The following is a 19,010-nucleotide window of genomic DNA, read 5'->3' on the forward strand; positions in this document are numbered from 1 at the left end:
ATAGAGTGATCTATAAATACATTTTCACGTGTACAGCGACAGGATTGTTCAGCTCTCTATAAAGACACCTGCATTTTTGTGGAATCCTAGGAATGAGGGCAATTCTCTAATGCTTGTGAGTTTGGGATGCCCGAGCCCAGACTTCTCTGGGACATAAACAAGGGTACACTAGAGCCTGTGCAAATACTAAGAGAGCCCAGGATCTCATATAATCTATAGCCTCATTGCCAGCATGTGGAGACATTTCTCTGGCGGTGGATAGGAGCCCTGATGCCTGGGCCTGAAAACGTCCTGATTTACTGAGCCCAAACTGAGATGGAGGTAGAGCGCTCTTTACTTCTTTTTCCCTTCAGCTCCTTAGCTCCAGGCTCAAGGGAGACCCATGGGAAATTGGGGTGTCTTTAGGAGGGGAAGGTTCATTAACATTACAAAATGGAGCCATGTAGGTAAAATATGATTTTGTTTGCAGAGAATTGGGTTAGAGAGAAATGGGAGAAGGCTGTGAGCTTTCACAGACACCCCTGCACCCATCTTAATTACATAAAACCAGTCACCACAGGACTGAAGAATTTCCTCCATTCATATAGTGCTAGATGGGGACTTTTATATGCTTCAATCCCACCCCTTCTTCTTAAGTTCTCCCCTATACACCTTGTTCCACCTTGTCAAGAAGGAGTCTGGGGCTCAGGAAAGAGGTCACAGGGAGAGCAGAGCCCTGAGGATTCATTGTATCTACCACCAGGCTCAGAAGCTGATTACTTGGAAGTTGGTTCCTTTTTAGTTGAGGGGTTTGGGGAACAAGGTCTTTGTGGACAAAAGAAAATGAAAGGTTCCTAGGTTGATTTTTAAATCTGGAACTTTGAGGAGGGGAATCACCAATGAGCTCTTTTCTTATTGGAGGTGGAAAATTTTGGGAGCCCTGGATTTCCTTTTAGTTTTCTTCTTTGGTTTACTGGGGAAAGGGAGGTATAGAGGGGCCCCAGGTGGGCTTGGGGAAGTGCAATCCAATCTTGCTGGCCAGATTGGGGGAGAATGATTTACAAAGCAAAACCTCAGATGCTACTTCCTGAGAAGTCACCAGATCAAAACAGCTCCTCTAGGCTTTTATGACCCAGTCTCTACTCCCAACAGGAAAAGCACCCTCAATAAAACCTTGGCCCACGCCCCTATCCTCTATCCAGAGGAGGGGGAGAGACACAATCTAAAATGAGAGACCTGACCCTTACTTACTTCACACACACACACACACACACACACACACACACACACACACACACCCTGGGCTTTCTAGGTGACTTTTTAAAGAAGTCTTTACTAGATTTTTCTCTACTGCTTGAGCGAAGAATCAGCCATGAGAGATTTGGAATTTGAGCCTGGAGCAGAGGGTAAGGGTGATTTGATCAGATGAGGGTCTGGCTCCATAGTCCCTTATTATCTCCCAACTCTCCACAACCCAACAGGCCAGCAGGACACTAAAGGTCACCAAGAGCGTGGCCGCCACCATCTGTGGGGGCTGCGCTAGGTTTTGGTTTCCCAGAGAGGCAGAAGGAGGGAAACTGGACAGTTGCCCAGGGCTTGAGGGCAGAGGTGGGGAGGGCAGAACAAATGGTCTCCATGCTGGGTGGGTGGGAAGAATGGGGCAGGACAAGGTCTGGGAAGTTGGTTCAAGACTGGTTTGCTGTGTGCAGCCTGGCCGCCAGACCTCTTTCACGCCATACTTGGGCACATACATATACTTCTGTGTGTTCATGCGTGGTGTTTGGGGCCAGGGGCGGGAGAAATAGGGATCTTTCTAGGGAAGACCTAGTCTACTCTACCCCTCTGAGAGCTGTGGCACGCACATACTGAAGGATCCCAGGGAACTGAGCCCATGCAGGGCCCCAGATCATGGGAGAAATTTCTCCGTACTTGTATCAGGTGTGAAGAAGTAGCCTCCTACCTGCACTGGCTCCCCAGCATGCCCAGGGCCTTCTATTCAACCTCTCGTTGTAGCTTCCAAGGCCTGGCCATCAGAGAATGAACAAGGTGCGGGATTACCTAGTGCAGCTTACCCAAGGCCCAAATTTCATCCCCATCCCCCACACAGCGATTTCTCCTGGGTGTTGCGGTTCCCCTTTGCCCTTCAGTGAGCCTCAGGAGTGGGAGAGGGAGATGAACCCCAGGGTTCTGTAGGACTCAAGGATCAAGAGATCTCTTATCACCCCAGTTCAGGAGTCCAAATTCCTTTGGCGTCTGGGGCCCCATTAAAGCCCTTGAAGGAGATATTATTAGAACAGACACACCATTCTGGGTTACCAGGACCCATTAAAAGGGGCTGTGATTTTCTTGGCCCTCTAGCAGTTTCATTCCTTCCTTATATTGAATCTCTAACTCAAAGATCCCTAGCTTGGGGTCCTGATTTTCCCCCTTCTCCACCTCAAAGGGCTCCAAGGTCTCCAGACACCCCCCCCCCCCCAGGTGGAGGCTCAGAGTGGTGCTTGTCTCCTCATCAAAAGAAAATACAGAATTGAAGCCCAGGTTAGAAACTCAGCCCAAAGCAACTACACACAGAGAGGCAGAGTCAAAGAGAAAGAAAAAGTTTACATGGATATTAGAAGGGATTGAGCACTAAAATCTCTCTTCTCAGAGCCTGCTTAGACAACCAATGCCCCCTGTCTTTCCCCAGCTTCATGGGATCTGGAAACTCTAGTGTGAGAAATCCACACTGGAGGTGAGGGATGGTCTCAGAAAAGACTACCACACCATCTACCAGGGAAAAAGAATGTGTGTGCTTTCATTCTTAACTCATGAAAGAGTCAATGGAGCAGCGTGATGAAGGTGATGTGGAAAGTGGGGGCTCAATGGTTTCCAGAAGAGCTACCTTCCCTCTGGCTTCACTTTCTAATCCTTCCCACCTGTGGCATAGTCCCTAAACCAGCCCTACCCAGAAGACAAACAAACAGGAGAGTGCTGACAAAGCCCAGCTCAAACTGTATTACCCCTCCCATCCTGCACCCTGAAGCCCCTCAGAGGAGGGCTTAGAGGTCCCAGGGGCACAGCCCATCAGAACTCCCACCCCTCAGTCAGCCCAAGAGGACCAGAGATCAGAAGGAGAAGGGGAGGGGAGGAGAACTCAACCAGAAAATTAACCCTGGAACAAAGTCCTGGAGAGGGGTGGGGAGATGAGGAGAGAAATACCTGGTCTGAACTCCTGAGTGGGCTGGGTCAGGGCCCAGCCCAAAATGTTTAGGAAACACACACTTCTGTCGTACATGCACACTCTCTGTGCCATCAAATGCTCTTGCTCAGAAATAGTTTCTCCACCCACTGCTTGTTCTGACCTGACCCATGTACACATAAACATTGAAATCCACACCTTCAGTGACTGTATCCTTTGACAGCTATTGGCCAGGACACAGGATCATCACATTGATAAAGCTAATGACTTTTGGAACATTTCCAGAAACACAAATCAAAAGAGGCCTCTTCTAATCATCACACCTGCCCCCAAGAAGATTGGAAAAAAATGATAACTTGTACAAGGTGAGTGTATAGGGAATAATCATACTCAGAATTTGAATTCAGGGTTCGAGTTCATATCCACACCTGCTGCACAGCCTAATCTAGAATCCACATCTATAAAACCTAGAGAACTGGGTAGGATCACACAGGCCTTGATGGGAGTAATCCAGAGGACACCCTCACAACTTCTGATCCTTGTACAATTGAGATTGACCTCCAGGTACAACTTAGAATAGGAGCCAAGGGTTCTCCACAGCTGGTTCAGGGACGGAGGCTAGAATAGGCTCAGCATTACTCCCCTGGGCATCTGAGACAGGGCGGACCCAGGAGCTAGAGGGAGTGGTGGGGAGGGAGGGAGCCAAGGTGGAGGGACCGGGTGAAGCGAGACAGAGACCCAAGTACTTTAGGCCTGATTGGTTGGTGAGGGCCATGTGACCCTACGTAGAGCATTCCTGATTGGTTGCTTGACCCTTCTAGGGTTAAAAGACCTAGGAACAAAATTTAAGGCTTTCCGGGTTGGCTGGGGCACCTGATTGACTGCCCATCCCCCCTCTCCAGTGCACCCCCCTAATTAGAGCGCGAAGTGGGGGTGGGAAAACCAACAACCTCATGCCCAATTTGTATTCGTCCTACTTGCATTCATTCCACTACGAAACAGCAAAAAAACTGGCCGAGTTAAATTATTTGAGAGGAAGGACGATCTATTATTATTAGGATAACAAGAAGGAGTGACATTGTTGAGCCTAAGAAACAGAAAAGGGGACAAGGAAGTCATAGTCCCCCTAAGAGACGCTGTGTAACCCGAGTACACCGCCCCACACGGAGCGGAGGGAATGGGAAGAGGTTCGGCCAGGAGTCGGGGAAGGCTGAGTCGTGCCAGGGTGGGGTCTTGGCTGAAGTCTTGGTTACAGACCATGAGACTCGCTCCCTAAAGCTTTGAGGAGGCCGGATCGAGGGGAACAATTATAGACCAAGGGAAACTCCCATCTCCCCACTGCCTGGGTGGAAAGTTTTCAGAAACCCTCAAAAGCACAGACGTGGGGAGGGGAGAGTCGAGGAGGGCCAGACATGAGGAAGGGAGAACCTGAGAGCTCACTCTCCAAATGTGAGAATCCTCGGGGATCTGAACGCCCCCCCGCCCCCCAAGAAATAAAAGACTAGAGAGGAGGGTGGGGAGGCGGAGGCTCCGAGAGAAACCCAGGGGAGGCGTAGGATTTCCCCCGTCCCGGCGCTCGCTATCCTCACACAGACCCCGGACCACCAGGGTGGGGGCTGGGGCTCCGGCGCAGACGGAGTATTTGGGTCTCTGTCCCCCTTCCCCGTTCCCCCTTCCAGAGCCTGCCTGGGCTCCCTGCCGGTGCTGATCCCTGCTTCTTCCTCAGTCTCCAGGGCGGTAGGGGCGAGCTAGCAGCCTCTCTCCCAGTTCCCCAAATGCACCTCTTCACAATGCGGGTGCCTAGTCCCCCTCATGCTCCAAGGCAGTCCCCCACTATTCTGGAAAGGTATAGATCTGGCTTGCCCCCTCCTCCCCTCCTCTTGCCCAAGCTGCCCTCATTGGGACCACCTTCCCCCTGCTTCGGAATCCCTCGAGATGCTGGTGGGCCCCTTCAAGAAGCCTGAGTTCACATGTTGTCGCTTTCCTGGCTGAGCTCTGGGTGGCCCGCAGGGTGGGGTGCCACTCACAGGTGTGGAGGACACGTGCCTCCCAGGCTTGCCGCCTGTGCTGCTCCTTTCCAGAAACCTGAAGGGAGCCCCAGCTTGAGATTGGCCCCAGGGTGCCATGCCCACCCTGGGCCCTGGTGGCTCCATCCGCCAGAACCCACTCCCTCCTGAGGGCTGAGGCCTGGCCAGCCTAATAAAGACAGTTGCCTCCATTCGCCCACCCACTTACACTCCACTCATAGGAGTAACCTCTAGGCCTCCCAGGCCTGGTTTTACCGTTGGCAAGGGCTAGGGATGCCAGGAAAGACCCCAGCAGCTACAGGGAGGAGGAGGCATGAAACCACACTGGCCCCAGACAGACTAGAACCCCAGACCACTGAGGTTGAGACAGCTGCCCACCCAGGCCTACTGGTGAAGAAGAAGGGGATGCATTAGGACCCCTGGGGTCCAGTGGCCACTTTTAAGATGCTTCTGCCATTTCAGCTCAAAGCCTGTGGGTTCAGAAGTCCCAAAGCCCTCCTTCCCCAGCTGCCCACCCTGCCTGGACTCTGGGTCACTGGCCAAGGGCCAGACTGGCCCTTCCCTGGACCAGAGGCATTTTGCACTTGCGGTTCACACACTCCTGCAAACACCCACCAAACACTCTATGTGGCCCCTGTCTTTCTTCCCAACTGAGGAGGGAGAGGGGGTCAGGGAGACCTGGCAAAGCTCTAAAGAGCCCAGGCCTCTCTTTACCCCAGTTGACTAACAACTGGAGGGAACAAGGGCAGGGAGGAGAGGGATAGTCTGGGGGCGACAAGCTCCCCCATCCTCCTACCTCCCAGCGGCTTCTTCTCTTCTCCTACCCCAGGCTTACGGTGCCTGGTTCCTGGGGAGGCCTTCTTCCCCTCCCCTTAATGAGTGGGGACTGTCTTCTCTCACAAAGTGGGAAGATTAGGTAAACGGGAGAAAGGGTCAGAGAGAGAAAATTAACTTACAGCATTCGCCTGGGATTCATTTGCGAAGAAGTAACCTCTCTCACCATCATCCCCAGCGCCGTAATCCCCTCTAACTGCCAGGCCCTCTGTCCTAGCATTAAACCTCACCAGCAGCTGCGTGGCTGGACAGTTAAGATTATATATGATGTAAATATATTGTGGGTTTGTCAGCTCTCCCTACACCATAAAACTTGGTTTAATGACATCACGTGGTCCCCCAAGAGCCACTCACGGGCTTGCCTTCGGGCCATTCACATAAATAACCTCCAAAAGTTTCAAACTCCTAAATTCACATAGAAGCCGTGGGTATTTCTCTAATGCTCAGTTACACTAAAAAGACCTCGTGCTGCTCCTTTGCCCCACCCCCACACCCCCCTTGCAGGGTGGGGAGGGGGGAGAGGGTGGATCCTTATTTATTTACTTACTTATTTCCATAAGGACCTGTCGCCTTCCTTCGAGGTCGTGTTGATATTTTTTTCCTCCTATTTTTTTCCTCCTCTCTCCTCTAATTGCTCAGAGTGGGCCGTATCCCCCTCTTCCCACTCCCCCGGGAAGGTAAGTCATGCTTCTTCCCCTTCTTTCTCGATGACAGAGGGGGTGGGTTTCAGGGCAAAGTGAAGAGGCAGGCTTTATTGTCTCTGTTTGGGACCCAGGAGCCCCTCCACTAACTCCCCCAGAGTAATGCTAAACCCTGGTACGTGGAGATTGTTCCAGGGGGCTGGCTGGTGGGGGAAGCACCTCAGACTCCAAAGTAGAAGCCTCTGCTCAGGGCGAAAAGCAAGGGTCTGGGCTGTACCCACTCCCAGTGCAGGGTTGTGGCTGCTGATGTTGCTGAAGCAGAGGCTGGGGCCTGGGCGAAGACCTGCAGATTGTGACAGGGCCGGAACGGGTAGGCATGGCTGCTTCCACCCAAGCCTGCCCAGCTCTTCCAGTCAAAGAGAGGCCCAAACCCTTCAGGGAGGAGGCAGTCAGTGCAAGGTGGGGCTGGAGCGCCCTGCCCAGCGGGTCTGAGCAACTTTGCCCCCACCCCTGGCCAAGCCCTTAGGTCTCCCCCTGGGGCGGTGCATCCCCTGGGGCTTAGGAAGCCCAGGGCCTCGGGCAGTCAGGGAGGCTGGGGCAGGTGATGGCAGGCACCAGGGCCTCTTTCTTAGTTAACGGTTACCCACTGGTGACGCCAGTGCTTCTCCATGCTTCACCGCTCACCCAATAGTTTTACTCAGCATGGAGAAAAAATTAAAATAACTCCCTGACGAAAAATTACACATTTTATTTGAGAAAGAGAGGGAGAGAGAGAGAGAGAGAGAGAGAGAGAGTAGGCGAGCTGGCGCTGGGCTGTCTGCTGTGTGCTGGTGGAGGAGAGCCACTTCGGGAGGCCTAGTCCGGTCTGAGTGGGTGCAGTGTGAAGAAGGGTGCTGCAGTGGGTGCAGTTCAATAAACATTTGGTGAGACCTCCTACTGGCTGGCGTGGAGTGAGGAAAGGCTCTTGGGTCTTTTAAAAAATGACAGGTGGCTTAGGCAATAGGATGCAGAGAAGTCAGTCCTTATAATAAATCCAAGGAGCATCAGCATTAATAATCATAAATATTCCCCTTACCCCTCCCCAGAGCCTCCCTGCTCCCTTTCCCTCTTGGCTGCTGGAAAAACCTTCTAGCCCAGCTCCTGAACCTCCCCCCCCTCCCCTCTCCCCCCCCCCCCCAGTATGGGGGGCCTAGGCTTGGCTCCAGGAAATCACCCCATTGTGGGAGGCGGGAGAGGAAATGCAGTAAAGTTTTATGGACCCTTCCCACATTTGTTTCTCCTATAAAGTATTTCCTCCCCCTTCCCATCCCAAGAGCCTGAATCAGAGCAGAGCATGGGCCTAAGCCAGTCTCAGGCACCACCTGAATTATCTGCCGTTTCTCCTTCCCTTCTGCCCACCCTCCCCCTACACAAAATCCCAGCGACCAGAGATAAATGATGGCAAACAGATGAAACTCAGGCTCTGGTCTATGCAGCCCCTTTCCAGCTCATTGTCCCGCATAGCCCTAGGCCCTAGAAGGTGGGGAAATGGTCTGAAGATTCCTGCCAGGCAGGTATACCCTGCAGATTGCCCTCCCTACTCACCCTCCGCCAGTATCTGAGGAAGCTGAGACACACCTCCAACTTTCCAGAACCCCTTTACTCAGCAGCACCAACTCTTTCTGAGGATCCTTCTGAGACCAAATAGGACCCTAGGCTGAGGGCTCAGCCCTTTATGTCCACCTAGGCCCCTCGGGGACCCCTTAACCCTACTGCAGAGCCACGAGTCCCTGCAGATTCGTTCTTGCCTGCAGTGAGGGCCGCTGTCAGTCTAGAGACCCCAGATCCACCCAGCCAAAAAGGGGATGGGGTGCAGAGGCCCGAATGCCTTGGATGGCCACAGCACAGGATAGGCACCTGGGTCCTCCCCTTCCCCCAGAGGCCCTTCTTGGGGCCAAGGGTCAGGACAGGAGCCCACTTTCACCTGCCTTGTCTCAATACCCGAAGCAGCTCCTAAAAATTCCTTTAAAGAGGAGGTTTAAAGGCTGTGGGCCTCCCCCTCCACCTCACAGCCCATTTAGACTTTTTTGCCCAATACGTGCCCCAATCAGAGAGGAGCCACTGCATTTTTAGTCCTGTTCTCTCTTTGTCTTTATTTGCTATGACAAAATATAGTTTCAGGAAAGACCTGGCGTCAATAAATAGTTGTACAACAGCGATGGGGCAGGCGGGCACAGAAAGTGGCGGCAAGGATACTAGCAGCCAGGAGCCCCTAGGACCGCTGCTGGGGTCCTGTGGCAGGGAGCCTCAATAGTTGAGCTGCTAGTGGTCTGAGGCTGGGGGCCTGAAGGCATGCAGAGGGCGCAGGCTGGAGAGGTTCGCGGGTTTGGGGGTCGGAGGAAGGTTTAGAGAGCATAGGACAACCCAAGGGGCCGGAGGCAGACTTCAATCGGCTCCCCCTTTTATTATGCAAATCATTAAAAAATGAAAAACTTGAGTGTAGTCACTACAACGAAGCACCCCGAATCTGGCGCCAGACTCCCCCAGGCACCACCACTCTCTCGCCAGATCGAAGCGGCCTGGCCAGCCTAAACCGGGAACAAAGGAGAGCGCGAGGTTGGAGGGTCGGGGCGCCCGGCCTGCAGCAACCACACGGCCCACCTTAACGGGGGTGGGTCCAGCTGGGGCTGGAAGGCTGAGAGGCGGCCCAGGCCGGTCCGGTGGGGTCGGCGCCAGCCTGGGCAGCGCCAGGAAGCCACAGCCCTGGGAAGCCTGCGGAGCTGGCCCCGGGGCGGCCCGGAGCCCAGCAGAGCTAAGGGGAGTCAGCACAGCGTGGTCAGCCCCGCGGGAACCTGGGGTCGGTGGAGATGCGGGTGCCGGGGAAAGCGCTTTTGTCTCTGAGGCCCGGAGCGGTCCCCGGCCACCGCCCTTGCCCTAAAACACAGAGAGGAGAACCGGAAAGGAAAGGCGAGGGGAGTGGGAGCAGCCAGGGCGCTCCGGGCGGGCCTCTTCGCCGCCTCCTAAAGAGCCTCTTTGCTTTTCATTTTGGAATCTTTCTTCCACTTCATCCTGCGGTTCTGGAACCAGATCTTGATCTGTCTCTCGTTGAGACACAAGTTGTTGGCGATCTCTATGCGCCTGCGGCGAGTGAGGTAGCGGTTAAAGTGGAATTCTTTTTCCAGTTCCAAAGTCTGGTAGCGCGTGTAACTGGTGCGGGACCGCTTGCCGTCTGTCTCTGGAATATAAGCCCCCCCAAGCCAGGAAGGGGTGAATAGCGTGCAGCGCCTCAGCGTCCCCACCCGAGTCCCAGGCCCCGACCCGCGGCGGAGGGATGGAGGCCAGCAGGGCGAGGCAGGCCCGGCGGGCCGCAGGCGGGCCCGGCCCGGCCCAGCCCCGGGAGAGGCGCCGCCGCCCAGGCAGGAAACTTTCCGCCGCAGCCTTCACTCCGCAGCCAGAGGGGCTGAGGGGTGGGGGGAGAGGGAGACCCAGGCTCGGACCGAACAATAAGCACCCTCAAGATCCGAGCACCGGGGACCCCCCTCCCGCCCCTCCCAAGTCGCTGGAGTCCTCCGGAGCGGCGAGCGCAGGCCGAGCCGGCTCCACGGGGGAGGAGGGAGCCGCGGGGGGATCCCCGCGCTGGAGCCCCGCGCTCCTCACCCTTTAGATCCCTCTATTTTTTTAACTCCCTCCCTCTCCCCCAAAAATTGAATATTGCCTTTTATACACGTTTTGTTCCTATGATCCAATTATGTCGTCGTAAATTTGGGCGCACACAGCCTCTAAGCCTTTTAGTGGACAGTTTTACGAGCAATTGATGCCTGGATCGTAAAATTTATGGCCGCAGGTTTTTTTTCTTTATTTGCCCCGCATGGCCTATAAAACCCAGGCGGACCCGAGCGCGCAAAATGAAGTCCTAAAGTTTACCGTGGCTCATGTGCAGTTTGGTCATCCACGGGTAAATCTGTGGCGGGGCCGGTGGCTGGCTCAGTCCGGCGGGCTGCCCTGTCTGCGCCTGCTCCTCTTTGATCTCCCCACTGCTCTTAGCTCGCTCCTCCGGCGCTGGGCGAGCCGCCTTCTGACTGTACATCCCGGGGTTCAGAGGAGCCGCTTCGTCTCTGCCCAGAGCGTGTCCTGGAGCGGCCGCGGCGCTGCAGGCGGGGCGGTCGGGGTGAGCCCGGGGGTTGGCAGCCATGTCTACCCCGTGGAGAGAGTTGGAAGGCGCAGGCGGTGGGAAAGTGATGCTTAAGTCCAATCCGCCGTAGCAGTACCTGGATGCCTGCACCTCTGAGGCCGATCCATAGTTCCCACAAGTTTGCATGTTATAGGCAGGGATATTGGGGCTCTGCTTATAGAATGAATTGGCTACGTAGGAGCTCATGGCGGGGAGGGCCCAAAAAAATTTCTGCACCCTTTTTGATTAAGGGTGATTTGTGACTCTTTGAAGTTGAGGGGTTTTTGTTCTCCAAAGTGCACAATTTATAGGTGGAGATATCTCTTTCTTTATCCTATGCGCTCTTCCCAAATAAGGGAGCCTTAAATAGAGTCACGTGACTCCAGCGACCACTCATAAATTTGGTTTGATGACCTCCGGGAGGTTAGTGATGGAAGCCGGCGAAACGCATCTTGATATGTTGGCAAAGCCTAACCAAAGGGGAGAGGGAATGAGAGAAACAGAGAGAAGGGGGAGGAAAAAAAAAATGGTTCTTTGGAATTGGGGGTAGCCGGGACAACGAGCCCACAGCGACACCTGGTGCCTACTTGGAGAAATTGCAGCCTGGTGTGCCGGCTCCCCTTTCAGACCGATGGATTTTCTACCCTGTAGAGGAGAAGCTGGTTGTTGCTGCAACAAACCCCTGAAATGGCCTTTGAAATTGTATTTAATTTTAAGGGAAGAGGAGGCCTCGTTTAGGATGCACTGAGGGTTTTTTTGGTAACTGATAGACCTGTCCTCTTCACCTCCAGAGCCTTCCAATCTTCAATAATGGCTGAGGGAAGGGGACTTAAGTGGGGGAGGGGGCCTGCCCAGGTGGGACTTAGAGCGGGCTTATCTCAGGTTGGAGGTCCCTCTCCCTGGATGTCCCAAAGCACTGCCATTGCTGAGAAGTTGCCTGTCAGCATGGAAAAGTGAACCAAGCCTCTGGAGAGGTAGACAGGATGCCCAGGAGAAGTGATCCTGGGTGGGCAGAACTAGATGGGGGTGGGGTGGGGTCATGAGGCTGAGAGTACTGGGGACTCTGGGGTGAGCCTGGAGGTGAGGAGCCATGGTAGCCGAGTAGACCTCATCATGTCAGAGACCCCAGAGTAGCAACAAGGTCATTTTCCATGTGTGTGTGTGTGTGTGTGTGTGTGTGTGTATGTGTAGAACCAGACACAATGGCCTGGAAGGCGGCTCTACATCCCTGTGTATGACCCTCATGTGATACCTATGTCAGATATTTCGGATAGAAAATAGATGTTAATTGTGGGCATGGAAAAGCAAGATTCAAGCCTCCACAAATATATGGGCAGGGCAGAGGACAAGACCTGTTTTGTGCCCTATGGAGGAAAGGTCTCTGGACCAGGCTCTCCAGGGATTGAAATCCACAAGGTCCACAGGAGAGGGATTTCTGAGCTACATGGAAGTGCGGGAAGAACCTGACTGGGAGTAGGAGAAGGGGGTGGGCAGAGCAGGCGCCTGGGCAACCTTCACAGCCCACGGTCAGGGGCTATGCAGCCATTCGGCCCCTTTCCGAGCCCCCTCCCCAAGCTCCAAGTCTTATTCTTTCCTGCCGGCCTCTCCCCAGGAAATCCCCGCCCCTGCCAGGAGAAGCGTCCCTCCCGTCCCGTCCCCCGCCCCCCCACTTGCAGGCGGAGGCGCTGGAGGGGGCGCTGGCGGGGATCTGGAAAGTCTGGAAAACTCGGACGGATTTTTTTCTCTCTGGGAGACCCCCTCACTACCTCGCCCTCTAGGTCCACTCGGGTTTCTCCGGCTGGGCTTCGGGAGCGAAGGCCTGCGCTGGGGAAGGGCTAAGGCCTAGCTGCGCTCCTCGCCCGCGGAGTTTGAGGGGGGAAGAAAGAGTGAGGAACCAGACTGGGCTGGGCTGTGAGGAAGAGGGAATTTCGTCCCAGCCACGTCAGGAGTCCCAGAGCAGGCGGGAGCTCAGTTTCCAGGCGTTCTTGCTCGAGATGTCCTTGAATCGCTCAGTCCCGGCGAAGGGCTCAAACCCCGCTGTCTTCGTTTCCCCTCCTCTCTCCGCCTCCGCCAGGTTTCGCAACCATCGGCCGGGCGCGGGCAGGGGGCTGCTCGCAGAGCGCCCCCTCCTCACCCCGAGAGTGGGCGGGGGAGCCCTGGTGCCCTGGATCGTGCTGCTTTTCTGGGTTTGGGGGGGGGGGGGGAGGCTTGTGGTTCAGAAGACCGACCCCAGACTATCACAGGCAGGAAGAAGGCCTGTGTGGGGCTGGAGACCAAGCCGACCCGCCCCGGCGTCTCCCTGACCCCCATCAAAATCCCAAGCAGCTTTTTTTGCGGGGTGAGTGTGTGGCTTCGCGTAGGGAGCCCAGGAGAGGCCTCCCAGCCCGGCGGAGGGGCGGCCAGGCTGGCGCCCGCCCGGCGAGGCGAGTGCAGAGGCTGGGGGCTCGCAGGCTGCAGCGGGCGCGGGGCTCCGGGAGCGGCCCCAACTTTCACCCCAAGGCAAGGCGGGCGAGCGAAGTCACAGAAACCCCGATGTAAACTTTTAAAAATAATATCAGTTTTATTAAATATTCGGGGACGGATCCAGAGGTCGGATTTATACAGGAGGGTAACACGAGGGGATTTTTTTAAATTTATTATTTTTTTTCCTCCTACTGGCTAAACAAACGTCATTCACTTTTTTTCTCTTTTTGTAATTTTCCCTCTCTTTTTTTTTTCCTTTTTAAGATGGGATAGGAACACGGACGGTGCTAAACATAAATATAAATACAGAGACCACAAATACAGCTAAAAATATTCACACAGAAACGGTCACAGTTTGTAATATGCCATAATGACCCCCAGGATTCTTTAAATACAATTCGCCTGGGCTGGGCATTTGCTGGGGCAGAGGGGCCGGGCAGGGGCTGCGGGGAGGCCCTGGGGGTGTCTGTGGGGCCAGGACGCGCCCTCCTTGGGCCTCCCGCCCTCCCCGCCGCCAGGCCGGGCCCTAAGGCCCCGGAGTGGAGGCCCCGGGCCCGGGAGCCGGCTCTCTGCGCAGGGGCGGGAGGGGGCGCCCAGGGGGTGGGAGGCCAAGTCCTCCTTCGAGGGAGAACAGGGGCGTCTGAAGCGAGGCTCAGGGACAGAGCCCCCAAGGCCTGGGCGGGGGAAGGGGCCTGCAGACAAGCCGGGAGCGAGCTAGCGAGGGAGCGAGGAGGAGGAGAAGGAGGAGGAGGAGGAAGAGGCGGCGGCGCGCAGTGAGAGAGTTTGTGCGGTGAGGGCGGGGGTCCAGAGTTTACTTTCAGGTCCATATCTGACTCCCTAATGCTCCTTAGGGTGCCGAGACACACCAGTTGTGCCAGCGATAAATACAGAGCGTGTGGTCAGGGGGCGCTGGGGGCGAAGGAGGAGGAGGGGGAGGGACAGTCCCGGTCACTCTTTCTGCTTCTCCTCCTCTGTCTCTTCCCGCTTCTCCTCTTTTCCGCCCAGGCTGTCGGCCGCGGCCCCTCCGCCGCCCCCCGAGAGCGTGGACGTGAGATTAGATTCCTTTTTCCACTTCATCCGGCGGTTCTGGAACCAGATTTTGATCTGCCGCTCGGTCAGGCAGAGCGCGTTGGCGATCTCGATGCGCCGGCGCCGCGTTAGGTAGCGGTTGAAGTGAAATTCCTTCTCCAGTTCCAGGGTCTGGTACCGCGAGTAGATCTGGCGGCCGCGCCTCCGGTCCGCTCCGTAGCCAACCCCTGGAGATCCAGGCACAAAACACACTAAACACAATCAGCGAGGCGCCCTCCGCAGACAATTTAGCCCAGTCCAGTCCTGGCCCTCCCAACTGGGCCAGCAGCTCAGGGCCCCTGCAGCCTGCTCCCACTCGCCCTGCCCCACCCCCACTCGGGGTACAGCCAGGATCCCAACTTCAGTCCCCCCACCCTGTAGGGTGGTGGGTGTGTGTCCCACAGAATGGTGGCAGGGCGGGGGGCAAGAACCAGCCAGAAAGCTGTAAATCTAAATCTAAATGCTGGTTTTTGAAAAATCCTCAACCCTGGGGATGAGGGCCCTATTTCTCAACGACTGAGCTCCCCCACCTCCCCAAGCACCCTAGATCCTTGCAAACTTCTCCCCCGACTTTCTGTCCCCTCCTTTCCCCCTCCCTGTTCCTCAGACTGACTCGACTTTGGGGGTTCCCCCACCCCTGCCTCCTTCCCTCACTCCCTGCCCTGTTTCTGCCGCCCCCCCCCCCCCCCCGCAGCTCGCCTTGGAGCCCTCTAATCAGTCAGGGGCCGAGGGGGCCAGGCCCCTGCGAGCAAGCGGGAGGCGAGCAGAGGGGGCAGAAGAGGGGGCCCTGTCTCGGCGTCGGCGAGGAGACGAGCGTGATTGTTTTTATGGGGCCATAAAAAACTCTCTCCGCCCGTTCTTCTAGGGAAGCCGGTCATAAAGCCAGTTCAGTTTATTTAATTTATATCTCGGAGCTGTAAAACTCACCACTGTGCGAATTCATTCGCTGCATCCAGGGGTAAATCTGGATACTGGCTTTCTGGTCCTGGGGCGCAGTCCTGCCCTGCTCAGAACTAAAATCCTGAGCGATTGAGGTCTGTGTGTTATGTCCTAAGGTGTTTTGTCTGCAGTTTGAGAGCATGTCTTTCTCCTGGTAAAAGGAATTAGATCCATAGTCATACGGCCCCCGGCTGGAACTGAACACGACATTCTCCTGTGGCGAATAAAAGGGAGTCGAGTAGATCCGGTTCTGGGCAACAGCCGCTCCATAGGTCGAGAAATGCCTCACTGGATCATAGGCGGTGGAATTGAGGGCGACGTTGGGGAGGACGTCCTGGCCGCCGGCGAGGTGGCAGGATAAGGAAGGGTTAGTGAAGTAGGAATTCATCCCTTTGCCTTTACCTGGTCGGGCTATGATTTCTTTAATATTTATTTCTGTCTCCAGTTTGTACTCGGAACTAGATGGTTATAGGGACGGCTCCAATCCAGGACAGACAAAATGACAAAGTCAGCTGACCCCCTTCCAGCCAATCGCAAGCCAGATGTCAAGAAGGGGGAAAAAAATCGCTTCTGCTTCTGTTGATTCCCTAGTTGAGACTAAGTGTGTGCTTTGAAAGTAAGACTTGGATTTTTAAAATATATATACACGTAAGGGAGCTGATTTGGAGGTGAAGGAAGGGTGAATGTCCGTGAGCAGGGCCTTGGGGCCCAGGGAAGGAGAGCTGCACTCGCTCAGCCCCAGCTAACTTTGCTGTGCAGTGGCCAGAGCCAGGCTGGGGAATCTCTGTATTTTCAATCCGATTTCATCGTTTATATCTGCTCTCTTCTAAAATTACATCTTGATTTCTCCATGGGAGGGGCTCCCTCTCAGCTCAGGGGGGGTCCCCAGAAATCCTACAGGAAATCCTGGTTTGATATTCCACGAAGTGATTCCTCATCACCAAACCAGCATTTTTTTTCCCCAATAATTTTTTAAATCAAGAGTAAGAAGAAATTCATAAACATGATGCTCAGAGGAAGGAGGGTGTGGCTGAGAGTCTTGGATGTAGGGGGCATGAGGGGAGCAAGTAGGTCTCAAGGGGTAAGGGAGAGACTTCAGGGTAGTGGCAGATCTGAGGTGGGCAGAGGGGCCAGGCAACTGCTTTCCTCTTCCCCAGCTCCCTCTGCCTCTTCCTCAGCACCCCCTTTTGGGGGAAACTCTGGCAGCATTTTTGCCTAAAAGGGAGAATGTATAAAAATACTATAGGAAAGGGAGGGAAAGAAGCAAAAGGTGAAAGAGAAAGAGAGAGAGCGAAAAGGAGGAGAAAGAACTCAGAGTCTTTCTAGACACATCAACTCCTGTTTATGTTGGTGAGAATTTATGATTTGGAGCCATTGAGGGCCGGTGGGGTAATTCACATAAGATCCAGCCAGAAAGAGAAGGCTGGCCGAGCTCTGATGGACATTCAGCATCTTGCAAGCTCAAGCCCTTGCACACGTCAGAAGCCCCCTGCCCCCTCTGGGCTCTCTACCCTGCCAAGGGAGGCACCCTTGGACCTGAGCTCTGGGGCTTGGAGATGCCAGCAAAGTGCTCCTGGGGAGCTCTCACATGAGGGTCAGCCATACCTGGTGGGGCCCAGCCTCTCAGCAGCCCCTACCCCCCCCCCCCCTTTCTTTCCACCTTGAGGCTGAGAAAAAGGAAGAGAAGGTTAGGAAAAGGCAGCTGAGTCTGAGTCTGAGGGCGCCGCAGTGGGCGAACTGAAGCAGCGGAAGGTGTGCAGATGGGGTTTTACTCCTGATTAATCCAAACTTAATCTGCTATGCTGACATAGGCTAAAAGGACTTTGAGTTGACAAAAAAGGGGTGGTGGGCAAGTGAAGAGAGCAATGGAAGCTCATATTTTCCCCTCATCATTTTTTTTGCGGGGGGAGGACTGGCTATAACAAGGACCCGGATGTCGCCAGATTTTATGATCTTTTCCTTCTGTGTAACAAAGCGGAGTAATCAATGGGTAGCAATAAAGCCATAAACGGCACTATGCTGGGAAAAAAACTCGTTTATTCATCTTCTGTAACGTTAAGGTTTCCCTGGAGTGTCGCTGGGGTGGGGGGATAAAGTTTTTGAACCCAAAAGCAGACAGTGTGTAGGAGCTGGTGGCGACAACATGTTAGTTAATACATGAAGCTCCTTACCGGGTTGAAGAGTCTTCCTGCCAAATAATTTGTGTTGGCTTTTGAAAATACAGGCTCAGTCATTCAGAGAAGGGAATTTGCTGTTATTTAGAAGGGTAGGGGAAAGACCCCTTAATTACAAAGGTTCTTCCTCTTGGACCATACTTTCCTCTCCCCACGGAGATGAAGGGGAAAGGGTAGAGGAGGGTTCTTAAATTAAGAAGAAATTTTTAGATGAATCATCTCATTTTGGGATGACGTGACAGGTTCACAAACACAGACACTAGCGTGAATTGCTATCCCCTCTAGAATCCAGTTGTCCTCCAATTCATGGCATGCCTGAACAGAGGTTTCCAACAGCTGGCTGGGGCTCCAGGCCCCCTGGAGGGCAAAAGGGAGAGAGAGAGAGAGAAATAGGGGCGGGGAGACCCAGGGGGCTGAGCTAAGGAACAAGTCAGTGCACCCCTGGACATGAGTAGCCGCTCTCAGAGTTCCCAGACTCATTTCTGCCCTAAGGGTAGTGGTGTAACACGTAGAACAGGCCAAAGAAAGAGTAAATTCCACCCCCCATTTCAGAAAGAGATTGCTAGAGGGATAAATCATGTCAGTGATATTTCCTGCAAGATATTAAATTGTTGCAATGTACAACAAATTGAATGATGGAAGATAGGACATCTTAATGAAGTTTTGCTTTCAATGAGTGTTGATTTTCTATGTATTTTTAAATCTCTTTTATGGGTGGGTGGGGGAAGGAAGGTCCTTGAAAGAAAGAAAGGGCTTCTGGGGAAACAGTACTGCAGCTCTTCAGCAAGGATGCCTGAGTTTCCTTGAGCCCCTACTAAACCAAGTCTAGAGGGGAAAGGGGCCCCAAAGTTGGGGAGAGTCTCCTTTGGGCCTAAAGGCAGTGGGGGGGAGGGACGACCTGAGGAAAATCTCAGCCCCGGAAAGTTAAGTGTTTTATTACGTCCCTAAACAGAGGGCAGAGACTGAAAGGTCCCTCGGATTTATAATGAACAGAAACCAGCTGCTGGGGGTGGGGGGGCAGAAATGTTGGGAGGGGGAGAGAAGGGGAAGCAGAAACACAAATAATTTCCCCAAAGCTTAAAGACTTTCAGCAAAATTAATTTGCACCACATTCTACCCCCTCTCCTTCCGTTCCTGAGGAAAGAAGCTTCCTTCTTTCAGTTAGATCTTTAATTATGCAGCTGAAATTTGCTGGAAGGATTCGCTCCAAGGGGGGAGAGCAGGTCAGATGAGCCCGATCTTCCCTCCATTGGATTACATTTTCCTCTTCTCATTTTATGTTAATTTCTTTCTCTTTTTTTGGCAAAAGAACGACTGTCTATGGGGAGAAAGCTGGGACTTGGGTTTTTCTAAATATATTTCTATTTTCCTGTTAAATTTGTCTGAAAACAATTATGGAAACTCATCAACAGAAGCAAGAACAGATGTTTTATTAAAACTGCAGTTGAGCTCTGTAAATATGCACAAGTCCTAGGAAGGGAGGGATAACTTGTTCTTTGTTTCTATAAAACAAGCCTGGAGAATCAGAGAACACCCCCCATCAGGCCCGCAGGTCTC

The 19,010-nt window shown here is 53.9% G+C and overlaps 2 protein-coding genes across 2 annotated transcripts; both read right to left on the bottom strand.

Annotated features, from left to right (window-relative positions):
- Positions 1-9,658: 9,658 nt before the first annotated feature.
- Positions 9,659-11,016, bottom strand: HOXC5 (homeobox C5; the record flags this gene model as incomplete). The annotated part of the gene is made up of 2 exons (XM_081083163.1): positions 9,659-9,873; positions 10,563-11,016. 2 exons carry the CDS (start codon positions 11,014-11,016, stop codon positions 9,659-9,661), a joined length of 669 nt encoding a protein of 222 aa, XP_080939289.1.
- Positions 11,017-14,220: 3,204 nt separating this feature from the next.
- On the bottom strand, positions 14,221-15,667 carry HOXC6 (homeobox C6; the record flags this gene model as incomplete). The annotated part of the gene is made up of 2 exons (XM_081084614.1): positions 14,221-14,528; positions 15,268-15,667. The coding sequence occupies 2 exons, from the start codon at positions 15,665-15,667 to the stop codon at positions 14,221-14,223; spliced, it is 708 nt and encodes a 235-aa protein (XP_080940740.1).
- Between the last annotated feature and the right edge of the window lie 3,343 nt (positions 15,668-19,010).

This window comes from Myotis nattereri, assembly GCF_964212035.1.
Source record: "Myotis nattereri genome assembly, chromosome: 2".
NCBI classification, from domain to species: domain Eukaryota; kingdom Metazoa; phylum Chordata; class Mammalia; order Chiroptera; family Vespertilionidae; genus Myotis; species Myotis nattereri.